At 36.4% G+C, this 25,958-nt stretch overlaps 2 protein-coding genes across 2 annotated transcripts; one reads left to right on the top strand and one right to left on the bottom strand.

Annotated features, from left to right (window-relative positions):
• Nucleotides 1–1,173: 1,173 nt before the first annotated feature.
• Nucleotides 1,174–16,875, bottom strand: LOC106713066 (14-3-3 protein epsilon). The gene is made up of 5 exons (XM_014505773.2): nt 16,682–16,875; nt 14,849–15,012; nt 8,390–8,545; nt 3,916–4,074; nt 1,174–2,202 (listed from the first exon to the last, which is right to left on the bottom strand). The coding sequence occupies exons 1-5, from the start codon at nt 16,743–16,745 to the stop codon at nt 1,957–1,959; spliced, it is 789 nt and encodes a 262-aa protein (XP_014361259.1). The 5' UTR covers nt 16,746–16,875; the 3' UTR covers nt 1,174–1,956.
• Nucleotides 16,876–17,323: 448 nt separating this feature from the next.
• LOC106713029 (PHD finger protein 12) lies at nt 17,324–25,735 on the top strand. Its single transcript, XM_045683054.1, has 14 exons — nt 17,324–17,589; nt 17,709–17,893; nt 18,015–18,158; nt 18,292–18,506; nt 19,003–19,151; nt 19,584–19,658; nt 19,870–20,003; nt 20,548–20,663; nt 21,411–21,598; nt 21,668–21,907; nt 22,659–22,942; nt 23,246–23,387; nt 24,245–24,453; nt 24,922–25,735. Exons 1-14 carry the CDS (start codon nt 17,542–17,544, stop codon nt 25,097–25,099), a joined length of 2,307 nt encoding a protein of 768 aa, XP_045539010.1. The 5' UTR covers nt 17,324–17,541; the 3' UTR covers nt 25,100–25,735.
• The last annotated feature ends 223 nt before the right edge of the window (nt 25,736–25,958 follow it).

Below are 25,958 nucleotides of genomic sequence, written 5' to 3'. Positions count from 1 at the left end.
TGTGAATATGTTTAAGTTATATGATATTAATAATGATGGGTGCGCGCAAAACATTTCTTGTAAAATATTACACTGTTTATCCCTCATATAGAAGAAACTATATATTTAGATTTTAGATGGAGTCAACAAGTTTGACGTCCAATGGAGTATATTTTCGAAATGTCTTGTAAATGAAGCCTCAGGTATAATTTGCCACAAAGAAGGCCTTCGTCTGCCTTTTTTGTCGCCTCATATTTGTGCGCTATAGCATTTTTTGACATTGACAGGAGCGTCTACAAGTTGTAAAGATAACCAGTGAGTAAAAACTTCCGATAGTCGTCCAGGTTGTAACTCCAAGTAATTGATTTGCAACTATTGACTTGAGTTCTCGTAGTCTTTACTATTAAAATTTGTATAATCAAACCAATTTAATCTATATGTCATAATGCGTCATATTTTGTAGAATTTCGAAATTATAAAAATGGCAACATTAAACCGTACAGGTGCCGCTCCCTTATTGATCAAAATAAGACGCTGTCAATGTGACATTATTTCACATATTTTCCGACTGAAATAAGATCCTTGTGGCACTAAAGTTGATTTAAATGTTGGTGAAAAGGATAATTATAACTTAATTTTTTAATCTAAATTGTATAGTTAACAAATATTTTTATAATCCCAGTAGTATTTACTTATAGGTTATTTTAATTTGCGCGCATCCATCTAACGTGCTTACGAAAGAAAGGTGCATATTGTATTTATAATTATTTCTTTAGTATACTCGTGATTTGTCGGCGCCAGTTCGCTGTTTAGATGTTATGTGCCATCAGTTATTCAAATCATTTGTCCAAAATACCAAAGCATCTCTGATTTAGTTTAGGCGAGACCTGCAATGAGTCGTGTAACATTGAAAGAATCAAATGTATTTTTTATTTGTAAATAAATTATCTTGTCTGTGTTTGCTGCGCGTGCGCAGAACTCGCACGAACAAAGTCTCTTGTCACAAACGCGCTGTCATAATAATACGAATATTGGAATTATAGTTTGTTATATTTAATATCCCTGTGCAATAAATGATATTTTGTAAGCAAGTTTGTTTTTCTCAAATACCTTACCTTTTGTGTCAACACTACAGTTTGTTGTAATGACACATCCTATAGATAAAGTTAGACAAAATAAAACAAGACATTGGACTTTTGAATTTTTATTATTAGATTTACACTGTCATTTACAATAAATTTGCATGTAGATGGTAGGACATAAATCAATATTGCATAACACTAAGGCTAATTGCATCAGTATTTTTATTTTGTGGATAAATTAACAAAAATATATGCAATATTACAATTCAAATAAGTATATCGCTAATATCTTACTCGGGCACGCGCCTGGAATGTGTGCCGCGACCGGGGCGCAGCCCTAGCGCTCTACTGCGACTGCTCGACAAGTATGCGAAATTAAAAATAAATTAAATATACAAAAATCTCTATCACAATACTCGTAAGTAATTAAAGCAATTCAAGTGTGAATACTCCAAATGTAATGCGCGCGGGGGAGCGGGAGAGCGGGGGAGTCCCGCCGCGCCGCCGCGCCGCCGACAACAACCAAATGCACAATCTTGTTACACGCGGTACAAAATACTTAGAAAATTTACAATTCCCACTTTAGAGAGAGAGAGAGTAGCTGTCGAGAGATGGCGCGCTGACCTTCACCATACAAATACATTTCTTAAGAACGAACAGTTAAAATGCGATACCAAAGTACTAATTTTTTTTTCTTAAACATTAGATATTCGTCGTTTATAGAAAAAGAAAGGTTCAATATATCAAAACAACAAGTAGTACATATGGAGTGTATACGTAACTGGTAGATTTGAGGCGGCTCGCGCTCGCAGGGCCGGGGACTTACGTGGTACTATAGGGCGAGGGGGCGAGGGGGCGAGGGGGCGAGGGGGAGGAGGTGGGGGGCGGGGACGCATTACGACACGTCCTGGTCGTCCACGTCCTGCGCCGCCTCCTTGTGCTCCGCCTCGCCCGCCTCGCCGTCTCCCTGCATGTCGGACGTCCACAACGTGAGGTTGTCGCGCAGCAGCTGCATGATGAGCGTCGAGTCCTTGTAGCTCTCCTCCGACAGCGTGTCCAGTTCCGCGATCGCGTCATCGAAGGCCGCCTTCGCCAGCCGACACGCGCGGTCCGGACTGTTCAGTATCTCGTAGTAGAACACCTGCCATAATACAAACACATTGTCAATGTTGAAGCCACATGTCTCCAACCTCAAAGAACAGCTCTAAGCTCTGCATTCTCTTCTGAATCCAGGACTAATAAACGTTTATTTACACTAAGCTCAGTATAAAATAATGGCAACCCTCAACGATAAACATGTAAAACATTTTTCTATACTAAAAGTTGGCAACATTATTTAACCCATCATCCCGCCTTTTCCAACAGAGGGTCGGCACAGTTATATACTACTCTTACTTAATTTCACTGGCAAACTTTATATAGAACAGGCAACACTAACGCCTTGACGCAGTAACAACCAAACATTAAAGATAGCAACAGTGTTCGTCACAGTATGAGACAACGCTATCTCTACCGAGGACTTAGTTCTCACTATTGCGTCATGTTTCGTACGTAAACTATGATATGCGTAAAACAAACACATTTCTCAGCGCTTAGGGAAAATTGAGACAATCTATTGTTATCAGTGAAGTTAATAAGCTAACATATAAGTATGAGATACATAAAATATCTGATAATAATAATCGGTAATATTTAAAAATAATCTAATGTAATTAATAACTTATGTTACATAATAACATTAAGTTGATAAATCGTATATTTAGATCTAAGAATATTTAAAAATTAACTAGAATTGTAAAAGTATGAAATACAACTACTATTGTAATAAAAAGTGATATTCTTTTCTATTTGTATTGTATTGTAATCTTTCCTACAAGACCATATCTACAGTTAGGGTTGTCAGGTCACCAAATCTACTGGCCGGACAGAGCAGTCAGTTTGGACGGACAATTTTGTCTCAGTATTAATAGGTACATTCTCGTTTGGGAAATAGAAAGCCTAACAAAAGCCGGACACGCAATCAAAAAGCCTACCTATGTCCAGCTTTATCCGGACGCCTGGTCACGCTATCTACAGTTGTAGATAGTTCTATGGATTTGTAACATTGGTGATTCAAGCTCAGTATTGAATTATAAGTCACTGGTTTTTTATTCAATAAAATATTGTGGTTCACAATGGTAAACCCCCAATGAGGGAAATCAAATGTTAGTAAATTGTAACAGAAATAACTTGTAATCAGTTTTCAAGGCCCAACATTATTAATAGCGGGGGCATAACAAGTGAGACAATCCGCTGATATGTTTGTATATATTATCAGTGTACAGATTATAAGCTATCGATAAGGTCGTTGGTGCGTTGAACCCAGTTTATCTGCGCCCGCCGCCAAGGTCCGACCTTCAGCCGACTGAGCCGTTGACCAACTGAGCTCTATGAATGATGAGCTAGTTAATTGCTACTGTTTAATTACTCTAGGGATTGAGATGTTTCGGTGCCTTATCAAATACGTAACTAACTTTGGTGCGCAAAAGTTATTACACCTACGCCGTAATTAATACGAAGACGTCAAACTTGGAGATTCATGGAGAATTCAATAAGGATCTTAGTTTAGAATTAATACCAGCATATTGAATGTATGGTTTTCTTTACATTGTAAAGGCAAAGCTGTGATTTACTACTTCTTTTGTTGCGACTACTTCGAGCCGTGTGATGAAAAGAGTTGCATGTTTTAAACGATCAAATAGTTGTAACTGACGTTTTTGATGAGTGTATTTGTCCAGTTATAGCAAAGACAGTGTGACAAGGTGTGTACGAGACAGAGGCAGAGACAGAGACAGAGGTGGTGATGTATACGTACAGAGAAGTTGAGAGCGAGTCCGAGGCGGATGGGGTGCGTGGGCGGGAGCTCGGTCATGGCGATGTCGGAGGCGGCCTTGTACGCCACCAGCGAGTTCTCGGCAGCCTCCTTGCGGTCGTTGCCTGTCGCGAACTCCGCCAAGTACCGGTGGTAATCGCCCTGCAACAAACAACAATACATATTAAATAACAACAGTAACACCAACATAATACATTTACAAAAGAGGTATAGGCAGAGATTACTCCTACTTAACTATCGTCGCATACAAATAAAATTAAAATATACACGATATCTTCAATTACCAAAAACATACAACGTGCACAATACACACTCGATAATATTAATACACCACCTACGGTTACCTTTACACATAGACAAGCTATAAACCGTGGTTTTTGTGTCTATATGATCATCGCCATTTTGGCGCTAACTGTTGCGATTAGTAGGGGTGGTGAGAATTCGAACTTATAGAAATAGAATTAACTGTAAGAAAACAGGCGCGTTTAAGTCGAAACGACGTAAAAACTGTATTTCCAAGCAACGGTCTTTGCATTGAGATATAAGATTTGTATTTCTGGGCTACTACTGGATCGATTTCAAAAAATATTTTGCCATTAGAAAGCTACATCACTGAGTAACATAGGCTATATTTATTACTAGAACTTTTATTTAAATTCCCCGCCGATAAAATCGAGGACAAAAGCTTGTTGTCAATAAAGACGTAGAAAAAATCTAAGCTAAGTACTAAGCAACTTTTAAGTAATCATTAATGGACAGGCAGTAAGAGTCTCACAATCTTTGTTTACGGACACAATAAGTAAGCACCAACAGCCTGCGATGTGACGCTTGCGACTATCAACAAAGGCAATGGTGACCTTTATTACGATAAGATAACGATTTCCTTATCAAACACACAAATAGCAAGTACTAAATGACATATGGGAAAAGAAAATTATTTTTAATTCCGCAGTTTATGTGAATAAATCTATAATGGTAATCTTACTAATATTATAAATGCGAATGTTTACATGTATGTATGTATGTATGGATGGATGTTTGTTTGAAGGTATCTCAAGAACGGCTCAACGGATCTTAATAAAATTTTTCACACATAATCTGGAAGAACACATAGGCTACTAATTAAGTTTTTTTTAATTCAGCGCGGACGTAGTCGCGGGCGACAGCTAGTTGTAAATAAAGTTAATCTTCCGCTTAAAATTTACTCTTAAGGAATTTAATTTGAAAACACTACATTAAGTATCAGAAAATCCAAACTAAAACCAAATCTTTACGTTAAAAGGATAGTAGTTTCCATGTTCAACTTAAGTACGTTATGGTTTAATAGAATTTGTAGCCATGAGAGTAACAGAGCTCTACAAGCATAATAAGTTAATCTGACAGATGCGGGCGCCGCGGACACTTGATGTGGCTAATTGAAAGGATTAGAAATTGTAAGGGGGAAAATGTGGCTAGAAATATGACGGTGTGCGGAAACCAAGACATGTGAATAGAAGTATTTGAATGGGGAAGGAAACATCGCTAAAGTTAACCAAAGACATAGATGAATTGTATGAAAGTTGACATGATTAAAAAGTGAGTGAAGACTTAAATGAAAGGAGATAGACCTGTGGATAACGAAAATTTGATGCGCCAACCCCACAACCCCAAAGGTAGATCAATAAATAGAGATTCATTCTATGCAACGAGTACACAAACGCAGTTGAATGAAAAAAAAAATCTGCCTTAGACGGAACATGGAGGTGTTTTTCGGCTTTTAAATCATGTTAAAGTTAATATAAAATGTTACACCATTGACCCACGGTAATGAGGAAGCGAGTCGTGCTACTCATTACGAGGCTAGCCGGTGGTCGCGGAGGCCGCTGGGACGATGTGACGCATACACAATTGTTATTAGAACAATGTATTGTTAACTGTAAAATTATTGAAACACCTCCATATATTGACTGACAAATATAGTGACTAGAGATGTACGATTCACTAATATTCTGCTTGTGTACTTTATCGAATCGATTCATTATTGCTTTATCATAGTTGCAAGCAAAACCAAAGTGTACTAAAATATATAGTGACTAATGTAAAACTATAAAAAACATTAATTACATCGAAGTGAAAAATCACTAGAACGAATTTTCGGAAGTGGTTAAAAACATCGATACTATCTTATCGAAACAAAACAAAGCAAACGATAATCACGCACGCCATCGAACCGAAGGAGTCCTACCCATTGCTACCCACTGGTGCTTCCTACTTCGTTTTCCTTTACATATACCAGAGAGGACGTAAAATTAAAGCGTTATTTTTTTACATCAAGCAGTAGTTATACTTGAAAGTAGACTGTACATACTATACCTACTATAGAGTATCAATTATCCATATAATGAAAATTCACAACAAAATATGTCCAAATAGTGAGTCACGGCATACAATTTGTGACAAATATTATGCCTTGCTAGTTGAGAATAAAGTATAAAATGGACTAATGTATCGCGTTGTATTTGACGTAATATAGGGAATTAGGGTAAGTCAAGTCATTACGCAAAATATCAGTAGATAAGCATCGGTTTTGGTCATTTACAGTCTAGTTTTATTACGCTTTGGAAATAAATGACAAAATACAAGTTAGCCTAACACTTCTACTAAGTACTCACATGAAATATTTACCTTTATAAATTGTATCCACCTTTTTTCATATCATAAGGTGGCAAATGAGCTAGCGGTTATCCGCCTAAATAGCGAAGCGACCGCTGCCTATAGACATTCGCAATTGCAGATGCGTTGCCTACCTTTAACCGACAGAGGAGGGGATGCACAGAAAGAGGATATATCCTCTTCCTATGCGTCAAATTATTTCCCATCTACATTCATTGATTTCATTGACTTTTCAAAGATAACGGTGTGTTGGCAGAGCATAAAGAAATAACATTCTTTTGTTTGTAAATTGAAACGGTTGGTTCCCGTTGGGCCGATCGGCTTACCGATCAATCGGCCCAAAGGAAAAAGAGAAAAGAAAAAAACGCCCATTAAAACAAGCTATAAGATGTCAGCCTAGTTAGTGCCTAATGGTAGCAATATAGACCAGTTAATTTCACTATCAGGAGGTTTGTTACGATAGGTAACTTCAAGTAAAATTTCCGAGTTGAGCAACACATGTATAATTTCGTCTGTCTGATTGTTCGACAGACTCGTAAGTAACCAACAAGTGAAACGACAATGTAAGCGTCATCGGACGTGAGTAAACGTTCATTCAGGGCGGCTGACATCATGCCGGCATGCCTCGCGTCGCCCACGCGTTGCAAGCCCGTTGTATTACGCGCCGTCTATGACTAACTATTGACTATCAAGACGATCCAACTTTACGATCCGACGCATTGTCATTTTGGCAGTCGCAAATTTATTTATAAACTAAACTGTATTTAGCCGACTTCAAAAAGAAGGAGGTTATCAATTCGACTGTATTTTTTATACTGTCAAGTTTTCGGTGATTAACTCAAATTCGTTGGACTAATATTTTAGTTAAGTCAGAACTTGATAATATATTAGGTACCTTTTAAATAAATGCTTCGATATAACAAACATTGCAATTTGTATGAAAAGAAATTAAACTTACAATTAATATTCCATTATAACTTTCAAAATGTAAAAACAGTTGTGAAACTAATTTGTTATGTAACAAAGTGAATGCAATATAACTTTATTATCTCTTTTCCAAACATAATAAAATCTGAAGATATTTAAAAATTATTACATAAACAATTATCTCGTTTAGCGAGTAACTATATTTACTCAAAGTACTCAGTATATAGTGAGTATGAATTTATCAGTGGGGTTGCCATATCAAAACTCTGCCTTGAGATATGCAAACAAGTCATAGCATATCTTATATACCCAGTCGAGGTGCGTGCAACATAGACGTAAAGGTTCGGTATGGTCTGGAACCTTCTACGGGCACGGGATCGCGGGATGGCGTGCATTACGCATGCCCAGGGACGGAGATTATCGATTAGTGGAGGGGGCATAGGGGTGGGGGTAGCGCGGCAACGTCCCGGCCACAGAGCACGCAACATCTCGTCCTTCGCCGACGCTCAGCGCCGAGTATTACGACGGACGTGACCCGGCCCCTTCTCCCCGTAAAGCGGGTGCCGTATAAAAAGAACAAGTCCAACAACTACATATTAAAGTTATAATAATAGGATTAAAAAAAGCGGATTTAATAAGTTGATGCTTAGAAATATTAACTTGAAAACTGACATCGATGTCAAAACTTTAATAATGTTAGTAAAGACACGCAATGGGGGCATTATTAAAACACCTTTGGGGAAGGGTAAAAACAATTTGAACACGGGATTTTTAGAGACAAAATAGATACGTATATTAACCTACGTTGCCGCCATAAACAGTCAGATGTTACGTCGTACACCTAAGAGATTGAACCATGTTAGTTTTGTTTGCCTACCTTCATTTTGTAGTAGAAGACCTTGGACTCGCCGGTCTGCGAGCTGGGGATGAGGTGCTTGTCCAGCACGCCCAGGATGTCGGAGCAGATATCGCGCAGCTCCTTCTCCACTTGGCTGCGGTAGGCGCGGATCATCGTCAGCTTATCTTCAGCGCCCTATGCACAAAAACATATTAATTAACCAAAAATCAACAAAATTACATATTTATAGATACATTTATAGTTTTGCCGAACGTTTTAAACGTTTTCAGATTAAATTTTTGATTCGGTAATACCAACCGAAATCTCTAGAACAAATGCAGTGGTTTACATTCATTGCAACTTAATTTATTTCAAATGTTCATAATTTTAGTAAACAGAAAAACAATTCTCAAAAAAGTTTCAACAATCTAATTATAGAAAAAAGTGAGTTCGATAAAATACCACGCGTTTAAAACACCTTCCTCGTTTCATTCATTAGTGTAATACTATAAAACAATTTCATTCATTCAAATATTTACTATTAAACTAAATCGGTATCGTAGCGTGTGGGTATTAAAAATAGTTAAGTAGGTACGTAAGACAAAGAGTTTACGAAAAGCCGTCTTTCGGCACGCCAGCGCCACCAGGTGGTATTAGCGCGGATCAATAGTAAATCTGACCTCAAGCCGACAGACAACCTTGACACCCATGCGCCGGCCCTCATGCCAACACCAACAAATGTGCGCGCGCAAAAAGTTCGCTATACCAATGTATGGAGACTATCAATTTTATTTATACATTATGAGGAAACTAATAAAACAGTTGAGTATTAAGTCCAGAGTATTGTTCATTTTAGCCGAATGATTCAGGGGGATTTTTTGCACTTATGTTGGTGTTTACGTATGCGAATTTTAGTGTGAAATTTCCATTGTGACCGCCAAAACCAGTACGGCTTGTTAGGTAAACTAAACCACTAAACTAATTTTGACGAGTGAGGTGTCATTCAGTTCAGTATCTTGTCTGTCAATAGTTTTTTTATTTTTTATTTGTTATTGCAATAAACCATAAACTTGACGATAAGGTATATGACGGTATTCTCAAAATGAAGTCTCTAAATTGGTATACTTATCGAATAATCAACCTTAACAATTAAATTGATGATATATAAAGAAATAAATCCAAGAAATATTGCAACAAACAATATCAAGAAATGCGACACCGAAGCTTCGACGAGACTTCAATATAGCGCCTGTATTTGAATGTTTAGGCTTCAATATGAACTACTAATGTAATTTGTAAGCAAAAATAAATAAAGGACCTAATTTATATTCAGAAGGATCTAGCAGGAATATTTATGTCAATCGTCTTCGTAACGTCAATCACTTATATGTCATAAGTATGAGATTTTTGGTGTACCGGTGTCGATGACGATAGAATGGCGATTGTCACAAATATTCGTACTAGGCCCACTGTAACCATATCGCAAAAATTGTGAAGTACAAAGAGTATTCTATTCATTTAAAATAATGATAAGAATAATGAAATTGACCGATATTAAAAATAGATTTAAACTGTTTTTGTACTGCTATGCTACTGTTCTGTATTAATTCGTCCAGATGTCATACACCAACAAGGCGGACAACTTATGGTTGTCAAACCAATACCATATTTAGTAGAAATAATGAATGATTTAGTTAAGGCGGGCACTTATTTATGGATGCGATCTAAATTATCATTACGAGATAAAGTCCCTTTACACTATATCACTATAGAAATCAATACGTGAATAATTGATTCTCAATTCATAACAAGTGCAAATTCGTCAAACAATAACCCAAGCCTGTGCCAGTAGACAGAGATTAAGAATTTCCGTTTTAAACGATCCTGTACATCTCTCGTTTATTCTTTAACTAGCTTTTACCCGCGACTCCGTCAGCGCGGAATAAAAAAAAATGCACACAAGATAAAAAAGTTCCTATGTCCGTCTCCTAGTTCTAAACTACCTCCCCATCAATTTTCAGCTAAATCAGTTCGACCGTTCTTGAGTTATAAATAGTGTAACTAACACGACATTCTTTTATATATATAGATTACTATTTGTTAAAACCAATTCAAGTTATTGCGATGATATTCTATCAAACGCTATAAAAGCTATTACATTTAAATTATCAACTTAACTGAGTTGCTACGCAGTCAAGCGCTAAATGCGCTGAGCAGTAAATCTCTAAGATTAACTCGGCTGATGGAAGCCTGCTGATATGTCACCTGTTGCTCATAGCATATTTTATATTGTACGCAATTTCACCGAGTTAGATATTAAAAAAAAACTGATAATATCGCATTTTTTTAATATTACAAAATTCTGGAGCAAATGAAGATATGTAATTTTTTTTAATTTAGTATCTTAATCTGACTGGATCAAAATGACCATAACAACCATGAGTCAATATTTCGATAGACCGCATGGTATTTTTGTTAGTTACATCCTAGACCGTTGGAATAACGAAACAACATTCTATAATTGGACCAGTAACAAGTGTGAATGAACCCTCGGAACGTCTTTACTTATGATTGAAATAATACTTGGACGAAACCAATACATCACAGAAAAAGAAATCCTAACCCAGAATATTTTACAAAAAATCGTAAATAGATTTTCCTCTAGTGCCGTCGAAGCAAGTTAATTGCTCGGAGAGTCCCAGGTGACGGAGTGGCATAACGACCGTCCCCTTTACACAATAATTAGAGGCGACTAGACACTGCGGCCGTAAATTCGACACAAAAGTTTACCCGATAAAAACCATTTAGTTTCGACCGCACCTTTTAGCAACTTTTTGGGTTCACTAAATATTAAATAGTAGATTAGAAGGTGACATTTATTTCGAAACAAGAATTATACTTTTTTTATGAAAAACAACCCTTGCTTTAATTCTTTTCTCTTTTCTTGCTTTTATTCTCAAGACTGGAGAAGCTATTTGACATCCACAGAGCACTTATCTTAAAGTGCTTTTTTTGTTCGCATTTTAAGCTTATTTGAGTACCGTTTAAGTGAGATGAATTCAATTAAATGCTTTCTTAGTCTTTGCCATCTCCTCAAGTTATTTTTTTAAACAAAATCTGTAATAACAGTGTAAAACACATAACCCCATCGTGTTTTTATTTAACAATTATTGATAAATAAAATCGAATCAATTCGACTTAATGCCAAGACTAAAAGCCACTCAATTAACTAATTGTGAGTGCAAAGGCCTGCTGGTACATCCTGTTAATTGTAACTACGTCTAGTTAGTTCATTTTAATTATTTAAAGTGCACGCCTACCATATTAATTTTTAATTAAAATAATTAGTTATTTTTGTATATGAATTTCATTTATATAATAATAAATTACTGTCCCAGTATTACATTATATGGGAACTAGAAATCAGTATCACATATTTGTCAAACAGCGTCCTGAGGAAATAAGCGCTGATGCTGTTTCTCATGTCACGTAATCATAGACAAACTCGTTGCCTTCTTCCGTTGCGCTCTATACTTTTTGTAAGACATAGATTCGTCTAGTCTAGACAAGTGAGTGGAAACAACACTCAGGAGTACTACACACTAGAGCTAACATACATTGCCCAATTAACACGTAAATATAAATGTCTACAGGTACCTATACTTTATTTGGTTTACTATTTGATATAATTGGTTACTATTCTTTAAAAGTGATTCCAACCCTGTCTGTTCTAGGCCTTAAAATTTATGGCAAAAACTACGAATTTGAGATTTAGAGGAATCTATAGTTGCTTATCTGAATTCATCTTTATCTATTTGAGATTTTACAAATACAATGAACATGGTATTTCAGTTCAAACAGTTTATCATCATCGTAACTAAACTTGAAAACGTAAAAAACTGAAGTATGCATTAATATTCAAGACTGTGTTGTAGAGAGGTAAACAGAGATATCTATGAAAGATATCGACCTCTTCATATAATAAAACATCCTTTTTATAAAGTCCTCGAAAAGACTTACGTCTTTTAAAACTAGTAGACCTCATACTAGACATTACTGTCTACTGGTGTAACAAAAATTACCTTCATTCATCATCAGATCCCCAACCTCCCCAAAGTTAGGGTGACAATACCTTCAGTAATAATTGTCTGTTCTTCATTACTGTTTGTATTTATTATAACTTAAACAAAATTGTGATACGTATGATAAAAGCGTTATTATTATCGATAGTTACACAATATTTGTTATGATAACTGATATAGTTTTGTGGCATATCTCGTAAACCTCAAAGGAATTTTTATACAAATCATATCTAAGCATTTTAATTTTATAAACAGAATGTAAATATAAAATATTACATATTCAAATTGCAATCTATATATATAAAAGAAAGTCGTGTTAGTTACACTATTTATAACTCAAGATCGGTCGAACTGATTTAGCTGAAAATTGATGAGGAGGTAGCTTAGAACTAGGAGACGGACATAGGAACTTTTTTATCTTGTGTGCATTTTTTTATTCCACGCGGACGGAGTCGCGGGTAAAAGCTATTTTATTATAAAAAAGGACATGACACATCAGTAAAGAGTTTTATATAAAAATTTGTCATTCAGTTTGTCAAACGCATGACGCATGAAAAATGAGACATTTGTCATTTCTATGAAATACCTGAAGAAGGTATTGTAAATTGTATTCCTTTTAATTCAAATATAAAATTCATCTGTGTATTGTTGGACATTTCTACCGTTACTTGTGATAAAGGAAATTTACCGTATTTGTAAATAAATTATAAAAAGTTATATTCTGTTTGCGCTCAATGCATTTTGTTTATGAATTTTCGTGGAAAAGCCTTAGCTAAATTAAAATAATAACCGTAATCTCTCTGCCGTTACACCTGTACAAAAACGTACGATTCTTAATAACCGAGATTCATTGTCCGGTCTCGATAGACGACTTCCACGGGCGAGAAACTAGGGTTAGAGTGTCTATAAGCTAGAAAAATATCGCAGTCCCTTAGACTTTCGCGTATACAGATTCGACTGCAAATAAAGTTCGTATCTCATGGTTGCAGTTAAAGTTTCTATAATGCTGAAAGTTGGCATACTAAAACTTTTATACGGCATTTGTAAAGAGAAATAAAATCGAGGACGCATTTCAGTGCCAATAAAGCCTTGCTATGAGTCATACACGACCTAATTTTACTGGCTATACTGCATTGCCCCACCCCATTAAATTCCGGAAAAGTCTAAACACACCTCCTCTGTAGATAAATATAATAAAGCTACAACTTTTTAGGTATATTTATAAATTTAAAATACAGAAATATCTGGCAGAGGGATATTGAAAAAATAGGTACAAAAGTCATATACTACTGGACAAATTTTCTCCAAACTCCTTATTGGATCCATTCCAATTTTTGTGCTGTTACATAACAGTGGCAGGAAGTTCAGTGAACTTTAGCAATAAGGTTTTTTGGTTCATGTAACATTTTCAGCATATCTTTTCCAAATTTACTATTAGCACATTCAGTACTATGGACTTCATTATCTGAATAATATCTTATAACAGGCTATCTTTAATTTTTATCCCTTATATAGTCACAAATTAAACAAACTAAAATTTCTTACTTTCATGGACTACATAGTAAAACATCTAAACATAGCTAAATGTAATTTTTTTGCATATAACATGTGGGCATTTTTTTACATTATATTATGTAAAAAAAAAACCAGCATCCGTTTGTCCAATCGTATAATGCATGAGGTGAAAAATTTATCTTTTAACTCAAATTTCCTGTATCTATGAACAAATACTTGTACTAACATTGGTTAATTGTTTAAAAAAACTTAATATGTTGTTTAGTAGAATAACTACATTATGTTATGTATATCAAAAAGTAGTAACAATTAGCACAAATTGATATTTAACACCTGTGTTGACTTAATTTAATATAACCATGAGTGTCCACTACCACAATACAAAAACATATTTTCCTTCAAATTCATCTTGAACAAACTTGAGATAAATATCTTTACATACTTATTTACTTAGTACAGATGGTTAAGTTATTTAACTAGAACTAATACACTAACCCTTATAAAAACATCTTTCCCCAGATTTCTAGGGACATTTTCAGTCAAGATTGCTTACTTTAAGGTTTATAAAACCTTGTGTGCTGACCCCATGTGAATGAGATAAGACCAAGGAGATGATAATGATCTCTTTATCAATAACTAGCTTTTACCCGCGACTCCGTCCGCGCGGAATAAAAAATAGATAACGGGGTAAAAATTATCCTATGTCCGTTTCCTGGTTCTAAGCTACCTGCCCACCAATTTTCAGTCAAATCGATTCAGCCGTTCTTGAGTTATAAATAGTGTAACTAACACGACTTTCTTTTATATATATTATATATAGATTGTAAAAAATACTATTCATACCTTTCGTAAGAGATATAAAACATGTTTAAATTATAATTTTTAAGCATAAGTCACTTACTTTTGTTTCTTCCTTTTGTTCAATTGAAGAGATGATCCTCCAAGATGCTCGGCGTGCACCTATGACATTCTTATATGCGACGGAAAGGAGGTTCCTTTCCTCCACTGTGAGTTCATTATCTGATACATTGCGTGAGGCTACATTCTTCATCGCCTCAACCATTTCTGTAAAGAAATATATTACATTTGATGAAACTATGATATATATTGTAATTAATTTGCATAATCTTTCATAAAGAGTTATAAGTAAAATATTTTTTTTTATTGTAATTCAATAGAAATGCTTGTCCACAAAATCTAAATATGTAACCCAATACTAGATCCTCTTTACGGCTATAATTTATTTTACATGATTTAATTTACTATTCTGATAAGTAAATTAACAAATTAAACATACTTTTACAAATTTTTTTGGGTGTGGTCAAGATATATCTTGAGAAAAATCTTTGTCTTTAAATTTCCTTTATTTTTACTTTAGTAACAAAGTCATTTGACAAATGCATAATTTTATATTGTATTAAGTTAGTTTTATAACTAAAGTGGTTAACATTTAAACCTTTCTAAGCCCTTCTATCACTAACATTGGCCTTTGACATTGTAATATCACTAGTATTATAGTACACATATAGATAATTCTTACATAACAGTGTGAAGAAAATTATTAAATCATAATCATTCAACTCCGGCATCTCTTGTTCATTCAATTTTAGTATAGTTAAATGAAATCAATTGTTTTAATGCATTTATTAGAGTTTTAGCACTATCTAATGGTTTAAGTCAATTTTTTCTGGATTTATGATAGTGTAACCTATTCTTTTTAAGAGAACTTACTTATATAAAGTATGTTCCTGGTCATAAATTTTACAAATAAATTTTAACTGCATTAAAAATGTTGGTAGGTGAAAGTTACGTACGCAGTGTGAATAATAAATATGAAATTAACACATTTTTCTCGACTTCGTCATTGAGTCGGTGAATAAAATATGACGGGCTGTCAAGTCGCGCAGTACTCATTTATTAATCGATATATACGAAGAACTGCAATTTCGGTTAGGAATCGTGATAAAAATACCGTTCGTGCACCACTTGCTACGGATGAGCGTAAAGCTTTCGCTATGATACGGGGTCACAGCGTCTGCGATATCAACGCCGTGAAAGTCGCTCAAAGATAACCTAACAATAGCCGCTGTTTTAATTCAAGCGATGAATAAAACGACTTAATTTGCGAAATTCACAGCCCACTTCGTTATGAATAATAAGTGAAACCTCGCGGGAATTGCAGCTCTATCGGTAAATTGAGGAACAAAAAAAATCTAGATCATTCCGATACCTTTCATCAAATAATCGTTACAAGGCGCGATATGCATGAGTGAGCTCGGTGACATCGATCAAGACTTACTTCCCATTCATGGGAAAAAAGAGAATGACTTTTTCATCTCAACATTTGCAGCGAATTCAAATGAAACGCAAAAAGAACGACATTTGAAATAAAAAAACTTAAACATTTTGATATAACAGAAGGTTTTGGAGTCGGTTGAAACGAATTCTTCTGTTTTATCATCGTAAAAAACGTAAAGGGCATCCCACCGGCGGATGACGCATCGATCGCTGACCAAGCCTAACGAATGCCATTGATTTGTTACAATTGAACAAATGCAAGGCATTATGAATGCATTATACATATTTTTCCTTATATAGTGATCCCTTTTTAATGAAATAAGTGAGCATTTGAAGAAATTTTTTTAACTATCACCGATTCGTCTTTCAACTGTCGGCGAAATTATCAAAGAATTTCTGTCCTAATACTAGAGAATAAGTGAAAATATCTACTTACCATCATAGCGCTCCGCCTGCTCGGCTAGCTTTGCTTTATACACATTATCTTCCCTTTCCGACATTGTGGATGACAAATGATTTTTCACTAACTAAACCGAATCGCCAGGTCACTAATTCACCAAGATGGCCGCGCCCGCCAACCGAATCCGAATTCGATCTTCAACTAAACTCCGCCCATGACGTCAGAGAAATGGCAGCTTCCGTTGTGAAATAGTTGCCATATACCTCTCTAAAGCTTTAAAGAAGTTGGCATCCGTTTTAAATATCAAAATTGTTTACTGTAAGAAGGAATGCTGATTTAGTTGAAAATAATAAGTAAACGAAATGACATATTTAAAGACTCTAATTACATTTCCTCGTTAGTAAAACTAGGTTTACATTATACAGGTAGATGTAGGTATTTACGAACTATGAAAATCTTCGATGAATCTCAGTGATTTATATAAAACTGAATATGAAATTAGTAAAGACTCTTTTCACAAATGGCTTTATTTGATTTTTAAGGGAAAAAAGAAAAACGTATCTATTCTTAAAATTTTAGTTGAGTTCTGAAAACTGATTGTGATGGCAATACTGTTTAATTGTTGTCATTGTCAATGTCACATAAATGTCACGGCACGGCTACCGCCATCTTACCGATTGAATTGTTTTCGTTTGGTTTCTATTGCACTAAACTTAGCCTGCATATTAGAATTTTGAATATATGCGAGTTATACTGTGAAAATTGGGACCAAATAAAACAATCAAAATATGTTTATATATTTAATAGTTAATGAATATTCCATTTGAAGTTTTTTTTATATTATTGATATCCTAACAGTTATTCCTCCTTTCCTTGATTTGTCTTCTATATTAATAATGTCTAACATTTCGTATGATCTCGACACCTCCGGTGGTCTTATGCCGGTAAGTAAATTAGTTAAACGGTTTTATTTATTCGAAAAAATTATTCTTATTCGACAACGGCCAAAATACTTGCTTATACCAAGCTATAGATATCTCAAATAAATATTGACGAATTTCAGTTTATAAGGGCAATAATAAAGCCACCCGATGAAGATTTGATCCCTCCGAAACCCAAAAAGCCTCAACATCCGTATTATAAAAGACCTGGAAAAGGTCACAATCATGACTCCTGCGACGCTTGTGGCGAAGGAGGTGACTTAATTTGTTGCGATCGCTGTCCGGCCAGCTTTCATCTTGGATGCTAGTAAGTAATTTTGGAATAAGTAAAAAAATTATAATATAGTACATAGTAACATATTGAATGTAATTTTTTTTATAGTTTTGCATTTGCTTGAAGTAAATAAATATTACTCATCATATTACAGTGATCCACCATTAGATGTTAGCGACATTCCCACCGGCTTGTGGTTGTGCCGCGAGTGCTGTGCAGCAGATGAGAAGCAGCCATCAGCACGGAGCTCTAGAGCTCAATCACCCGCTGACAAATCTGATACTGAGAAGAGAACTAGGTAATTAGGCAAGTCAGTAGCACTGATATAGTTGATTTCAAGAAATCACTCTGTCTTTCAATATATAGATTTTTAACTAGTTTTTATTTAACTTAGCAATATCTAACAATATTGGATGTAATATGATAAACAGAGCTAGCACATCAGCTAAGAAGAAGAATAAAGAAGGTGACAAAGAGTCTGAAGAAGATAAAGAAACAGAGGAAGTCAGCAAGGAGCCTGAAGAAGAGAAGAAAGAACTCACACCTATTGAGATTCTTGTCAAAGCAGCTAAAGTTATGAACCCAAAGCAGTTTGAGCTGCCGAGAGAAATGAGAATTCCATTGATATTTCCAGGAACTGAAAAAGGTAATCTTTTGTTGAACAATCTGAACTCAGTATGCTTTAGCTATTTCATAATAAAAATAAAATTAAAAAATCAATTTTTATTGATTTGAAAAACATTTTTTTAATAGATTTTTATAACATAAGTCTTCCACAGCGCTGTAATCATTGCTGTAATTTTATGATCATTATCAGCTCACTATATGTCCCTATCGAGGGGCTCCGAGTATACCCTTAGTTAGGGGTGATAAGGCCATAGATAACCATGCTGGTTCAATACGGGTTGGTTGACTTCACGGTTGCATCACAATGTTTCCTTCACCGTAAGAATGTTGGATAAATGTACATATGTAAATCGAAAAACACATTAGTACATGGCGGGATTCGAACCTAGGACTTGCAGATTGCAAGTCAAGTGCTTAACCCCTGAGCCACAGACTCTCTAATTTAGGATACTTTAATGTAACTTTTCTAATGACCTACAAAATAATTTAGAATCACTAAATTTGTGTTATGTCAGAGGGCAGTAAGAATGGCAATGCGACAGTGGTGAATGTGGACGCGTGGGGATGCGTGCCGCTGCCGGCTAAAGCATGCTACGTGTGCCGGGGCACCTGCAAGCCCGCGCCGCTGCTGCAGTGTGACTACTGCCCACTGCTCTTCCACCAGGTACAGCACTTTACCCACTTATGTGATTATTAAGTCTCACATTTTACCTATTAATGTGATTATTTACTAGGTCTGATACTTTGCCCACTCATGTGATTGTTTACTAGGTATAATCCTTTGCCCACTCATGTGATTGTTTACTAGGTATAATCCTTTGCCCACTCATGTGATTGTTTACTAGGTATAATACTTTGTCCACTCATGTGATTCTTTACTGGGTATAATATTTTGCCCACTTATGTGATTGTTTACTAAGTCTAATACTTAGCCCACTCATGTGATTGTCTATACATTATTCACTTCTGTGATTTTTTGCTACATTTAACACTTTGCCCACTTATTTGATCTTCTACTTTGTTTGAAACTTTTCATTACTACAAGACGCTATTGTGATAAGAAATATCCATAACATATAGTATTCTTTTGGCACAGGATTGTCTAGATCCACCGCTGACCGCTCTACCCACAGGGCGTTGGATGTGTCCTAATCACGTGGAGAACTATATTGTAAGTTAAAAAAAATCTAGATTGTATAATTCCATATTATATTCATAATATGTTTTGCTTAGCTTCTAAAGTTGATGTTTTTTTTTGAAGATATCTCTAATGGTTCAATGGATTTTGTCAAATTTAATCTGGAGGAAGACATAGGCTACTTATTTTTTTTTAATTCGATAGCTAGTTATATAAATGTGATATGTTAGTGATGTAACTTCAGGACTGGAAGCTGGTGAACTCTATATCAGCGACGGAGCGTGTGGCGCTGTGGGACAAGTTCTCAGAGCCGGTGGACCAGCATGCCATCAAGATTGACTTCATACGACGTGCCAGGAGAGCCAGGCCCGCTTTCAGGTTTGTACCACATTCAACATACCCCGGATTTTCCTTTAATTATGTAAGATATGACAACGTTTTAACATATCTTTTTGTTGTTGAAACTCCAATAAAAAAATTCTGATTTATTCTGTTTTTTTATAACTTATTTTGTCTCTGAAGATGTGTTTGTGATATCGGACAAAGTATTTTGTTATTATTGATATTTATTATGCATGTCGTGGGGAGCATCGGTGACTCAGGGGTTAAGCACTTGACTTGCAATCTGCAGATCTTGGGTTCGATTCCCTCCATGTACCAATGTGTTTTTAAATTTTCGATTTACATATGTACATTTATCTGACGTTCTTACGATGAAGGAAAACATCGTAATGCTACACATATCTGAGTAGAAATTCAATGATATTTGTGAAGTCAACCCGCACTGGGTCAGCGTGGTTGACTATGACATAGTCACCCCTAACTTAGTGTAGGCTGTGAGCCCCTAAGTGGGGACTTTGTGAGCTGATGATGATAGATGTATCTTGTATGTGGGTGGGTTGTGATGTTGTGATGTGGTCAGGATGAAGGTGTGGGGTTACCGTGGGCGTGTGGTGGTGCCGTCGATGGTGAGGTTACACTACCGTCGTCCGCCGCCACTGTTGCCCAGCCGCCGCGAACATGTGCGCTGTAACAATGGTACATACACAATAATAACACTTACTAAATATAAAAGCTCACAGATGTGAACACACTCTCAGACAAATGTTTTTAACTAGATGTTGCACTTTTTTACATAAAAGATGGCAAACGACTAAATAGCCATCTGAATTCGCTGCAATAGCGAGGCAACCGTTGCCTTTAGACATTAGATGGAGAAGGGAGGGAATGGAGAAGGGGATGCACAGAAAGAGGTTATTTGCCCTTCCTGAGCATCCCCTCTTCCGTCAAATACACTTCTATTTCCCATCCTTTCTTATTAAGAAATGGGTCGGAAGGGAAATTGGACTAAAATAAGGCCTTCGGCACAACACTTATTAGACGAAACGCGGAATTGCTTCCACTTCACGACTGTCTTCTGTGTGTTCGTGGTCTTTGATATACCGGTCTACTCGACCCATTCGTGTACCCAATAAATATTGTTGTTTCAGGATTTACCACTGTAACTTCCTTCTAACATTTTGCTTGCAATCGTTAGTCTTTCTTTCGAATTAATTTAAAAGTAAAACTAAGTAGCCTATGTTCTATTACAAATTGTAATCTGTCTTTGTTTAAATTTTGATCCAGATCGATTAAGCCGTTCCATAGTTATATGGTAACAAACAGATAGAAAAAAAGACATATCTCCATACATCTTAAATTTTGTTACAAAACAATACTCGATTTTGACTTACTAAAATGTAGTAGACAAGTCGACTTGTATATTAAAGTTTAATGTGTATACAGTATTAAAGAAGCTGAAGTTAGGCGGTGTGTACTCTGAGTCTGAGGATGAGGAGGGTGTGAAGGAGAAGCACCGCATCTGTATGAACACCGAGTGCCCTCAGTACTCGGGTGGTGCCTGCCCCCTGCGCCCCGCAAGCGAGGATGATGCCAACGACGACCTGGAAGCCATTACAGCTCCGCAACAGAAGGTATACCATGACTAAGAGATTCAGGAAGATTCTAGCTAGATTTTAGCTGATTTCGGTGAAATTTTGTAGGAAGAAAAAGCGGATTCATCCAGCGATTTATCAGACTCAGACTTTGAGTACTTGACGAGTAAAGTGAAGAGGCGGCGTGTATCTGAGCGCTGGGGGTGGGGCGGCGCACGCTCAGCTCGGCCTGAACGTCTGCAGCTGCGTGATGCAGGTGTCGATCAGCTGCTGGCTGCAGTAGACCGACATCTGCACCTGCTGGATGACCGTCTCGTCAAACTGCTCGCCTGGCAACAGCTGCAGCAGGTTTATCTGCAATGTCTTCAATCAATTTTATGCTTTATTTCCATAGTTTAAAGTACATTTTAGATTAAATATATTTCATAAGTCATGTTTTCCTGGTAGTTAGTCATTAAAAAGAGAAATAAAGGTTTTAAGTGTAAATTTGTAACAAATGATTTACGACCCTATTGCCTGGATATAAGGTATACAGTGTAAACTCTTTATAACGTTATCCTTTATAACAATAAACTCCTTGTAACGTTGAAGTGAGCCCAACTTGGTTGGTTTGCGTTAAAACCCATATATTGAAACACTCTTTATAGCGATACGCTAATCTCTATTACGAAGAAATGTGTTCGTATTTGTAGACAGTAAATATTTATTATCGGTATTATTGTTTCTGGTATATTAGCTTTTACCCGCGACTCCGTCCGCGCGGAAAAAAAAATAGAAAACGGGTAAAAATGATCCTATGTCCGTTTCCTGGTTCTAAGCTACCTGCCCACCAATTTTCAGTCAAATTGATTCAGCCGTTCTTGAGTTATAAATAGTGTAACTAACACGACTTTCTTTTATATGTATAGATATATAGATTATCTTGTTAATTTGGTTGTTTTTTGTTCACTCCATATAATGATAACTCTCTATAACGACAAAAATGCTCAGTCCCTTGAGTTTCGTTATAAAGAGTTTACACTGTATTTAAATGGCCTTAGAAACGGCATACAGCATATAGTAGTACTGCTTGTAGTTTTAACTAAAGTTTGTGTAACAGATAGCATGTGGCGAGGCAGTAGTGGGGCGATGGCGAGGATGTGGTGGTGGTGGTGGTGCGGGGGCGCGGCTGCTGGGTGGGGTGGAGCGTGCCCGACTGGCCAGGCTGGGTGTGAGACGCGCAGCCCTACCCTCTGAGCTGCTGGCGCGTGCAGACAGAGAACGTATTGCCCGCCTGGTGTGGGGAGCTCCGCCCCCAGCGCCACAAGCCACGCCCCGCGACACTAGCGCCCTCCACCCACATCTCCCAGTACGCGCTGTGCTCACACCAGTTAAAGTTGACAGGTTAGTTATCTTAGTATGAAAGTCAGAGGTTAAGCACTTGGTAAATAAGGTCCTGAGTTCGAATCCATGTGCCAATTTTTTTGTTCGTATTTTCATTTATATATATTTATCCATTATGCAATTTGTACATATCTGTGTAGAAATTCAAATATATATGTAAAATTGATCCGTACTGGGATAACTACCCCTAAATTAGGGTATTCTCCGAGTCTCTTAGTGGGGATATATAGTGATTACACTGTTCCGAAGTAAGATAATTGTGTTGTTATCTTTACCAATGTATGTATGTATGTATGTATGTAGAGAGGGTGGAGAGGCGAGGTTCGGATGTGGTGTGTCAATGCGTCTGTCGAGTGTGTCAGTGGGTACACATGGCTGCGATGTACCTCTGCCACCACACTGCAGACAAGCCTCACCACAACACGCTGTCATATTCTGTGATGAGGTACAACATTCATGTTACAAGTAACTTTATTTTTAATACTCAATTCAATGTTTAATTTTGGTGTTTTTTATAATAGGATATCCGTTTGTATAATTTTGGAACATGTCATCAAGATTATATCTATATATATAAAAGAAAGTCGTGTTAGTTACACTATTTATAACTCTAGAACGGCTGAATCGATTTGACTGAAAATTGGTGGGCAGGTAGCTTAGAACCAGGAAAGGGACATAGGATAATTTTTACCCTGTTTTCTATTTTTTATCCGCGAGGACGGAGTCACGGGTAAAAGCTAGTCCAATAATATTACTGAGAAATAAATCTATAGATTTAATTTAGAGTGTTTGTGTGTAATATTGAAGAAAATGTACATCGTTCTTTGTGTTATTTATAATAAAAACATTTTTTTATATATTATAAGGTGGCAAACGAGAAAGCGGCCACATGAATTCGCCGAAATGGCGAAGTGACCACTGCCCATAGATATTCGCAATTACAGATGCGTTGCCTACCCTCAATCGACGAAAGAGGAGACGCACAAAAAGAGAATATTAAATATTCTCTTTTCGTGCTTCATTTGCATCTCCTCCATCAAATCCACCTCCCCTTCCCATCCTTTCCTTGTAAGAAAAGGGTGTGAAGGGAAAGAGGACTAAAATTAGGCCTCCATTTTATTTTATTTTATTTTAAATCCTGATCTATCTGTTTATCGGCAAAGTTGCATTTGTTCCGGGTTTTATCTGAAACTTTGACGGAATGTTGAATATTTCCTTTTTAATTTTTGTTAAAGTCGCGGGCGACTGTTGTATTACATGAAAAAAAAAAGTTTTTTTTTAATTCTTATCTCTTTTATCCAGGTGACAGGTCACTTTGAGCTGATCAACTACTCAGAGTTCGGAAGTCGTGTGAACGGTGTGCTGTACACGTGCGACTGGTCGCCGCGCGATGTGGGGGCGGAGCGCCCGGCGGAGGCCGAGGGCGCAGCACCCGACCCGATACAGGAGGCGGATGCGCGAGCCGCGGCACTTAGAGATCTAGTGCGCAACAGACAGCCACCTCCGCGCAGGTAAATACTTAGGTTCATTTACAGTATGTTAATGTCGCACCAGAGTCATTAAGTGCTCTCCTTTAATGTACACAAGAGCCTTAGTAACCATAATGACTGAGTGTTGAAGCTATTATACAGTAAAAAAACATCAAAATTACACTTTTTTTTAACTTATGTCTTTCGCCAGTAAATTGACAATAATCATGTGACAAATTAATATATAATCAATATGGAAGACTTCTCTTGTGCTTTAATCTAAAAAGCATCGAAAAATTAACAGCTTTGTGTCAAGTTATAAGTTAAGTTATAAAATTAAATAACTTAATTAAATAGCCTATTTGTTATTCCAGACTATGTTCTACATCTGTGCCAAATTTCATCAAGATCCATTGAACCATTCCAGAGATATCTTCAAACAAACATCCATCCATCTATACATTCGCAGATATAATATTAGTAAGATTTCTAATGTTAAGCCTGTCTTAGGCCCAATGGTGCTCTGACAGTCCGTCCCTCGTGGGAAGAAGACGAGGAGTGTCGGTGTGGTAGTGCAGCCGCTGGTGGAGGTGGTGCATGGGAGGGCTCCGCGTTGCTGTCACACGGTGCTCTGCTGCAGTTCGGCTGCTGCCGGTATGTGTTCAGCATCGCTAATGATGACAACTGAACAAATTATATGATCACAGATAATGTGGCATGTGTTCAGCATGAATCTAACGATGTTCAGTATATTTTTCAGATTCTAAGTTACTTTTAGACTTTTTATATTAATTAAAATGTTCATCTTTTATTCATAGCACATCTTAACATAAGAAATTGTTCTGTTGAAAACTAACAACGGGAAGAGTTATTCCTACTTCCTTTAATTCTTACTAAAGTCCAATCGCGGAGGAGGAAGAATTTCGTACATTGAACTGTCATTACCTGTCTCTGTCACTCCCGCGTAAATACAATGAGTCTCGCTCGCACAGATACAATGGCCGCCGTCCTCAGGGATTGTAAACCTTTTACTGGAGACTATAAGGTTTGTTCTTATTTTCATAATGTGGTTTTGGTTGGATTTGAGTCACGACAAAAAGTCCTTGGTTTGCTTGACCAAAATTGCATCAGTCACGTAAAAAAAGAGGTATCGAAATTAGCTAGACTAGATGATAATGTAGACAAAACTGTTGATTCTTTTCTAATAAATGTGACAGGCGAGACGTCTTCGGAAAGCAGTTACTCCGATACAGAGGAATCGGATTCTGATTTTTGATTTTTTTTCTGCCGAATTAGTAAATACTTGTCTAGATTTTTTATTACTTGTAATATAAAATCTAAATAAATAATTTATATAATAATAGTAACTATATATCATAAGTTGGTAAATTTTCTTTCTCCTTCAAATAATTCATGTAAACCGCACTAAATACAAAAATGTTTGTGACCACTGTCAGTAGGTAAAGAGGTCATTGTACGAAATTCTTCGTGCTCCGCGACTGGACTATACTAAGTTACTATCAATAAGTTATGTTAAATTTTGAATG

Source organism: Papilio machaon, chromosome 21, assembly GCF_912999745.1.
Source record: "Papilio machaon chromosome 21, ilPapMach1.1, whole genome shotgun sequence".
NCBI classification, from domain to species: Eukaryota; Metazoa; Arthropoda; class Insecta; order Lepidoptera; family Papilionidae; genus Papilio; species Papilio machaon.
Note: the sequence above shows the minus strand (reverse complement) of the source record. Positions and strands in the feature narration are given on the sequence as shown.

What these genes read in the sequence shown, in the direction of transcription:
- LOC106713066 (XM_014505773.2), bottom strand. Translation starts at nt 16,745, where the DNA reads ATGTCGGAAAGGGAAGATAATGTGTATAAAGCAAAGCTAGCCGAGCAG. An exon ending in GCAGGCGGAGCGCTATGATG is followed by an intron (nt 15,013 to 16,681) that starts GTAAGTAGATAT and finishes ATTTCTTTACAG; the next exon opens with AAATGGTTGAGGCGATGAAG. An exon ending in GACTCGCTCTCAACTTCTCT is followed by an intron (nt 2,203 to 3,915) that starts GTACGTATACAT and finishes GTATTATGGCAG; the next exon opens with GTGTTCTACTACGAGATACT.
- LOC106713029 (XM_045683054.1), top strand. Translation starts at nt 17,542, where the DNA reads ATGTCTAACATTTCGTATGATCTCGACACCTCCGGTGGTCTTATGCCG. An exon ending in GCCCACTGCTCTTCCACCAG is followed by an intron (nt 19,152 to 19,583) that starts GTACAGCACTTT and finishes CTTTTGGCACAG; the next exon opens with GATTGTCTAGATCCACCGCT. An exon ending in ACACCAGTTAAAGTTGACAG is followed by an intron (nt 22,943 to 23,245) that starts GTTAGTTATCTT and finishes GTATGTATGTAG; the next exon opens with AGAGGGTGGAGAGGCGAGGT.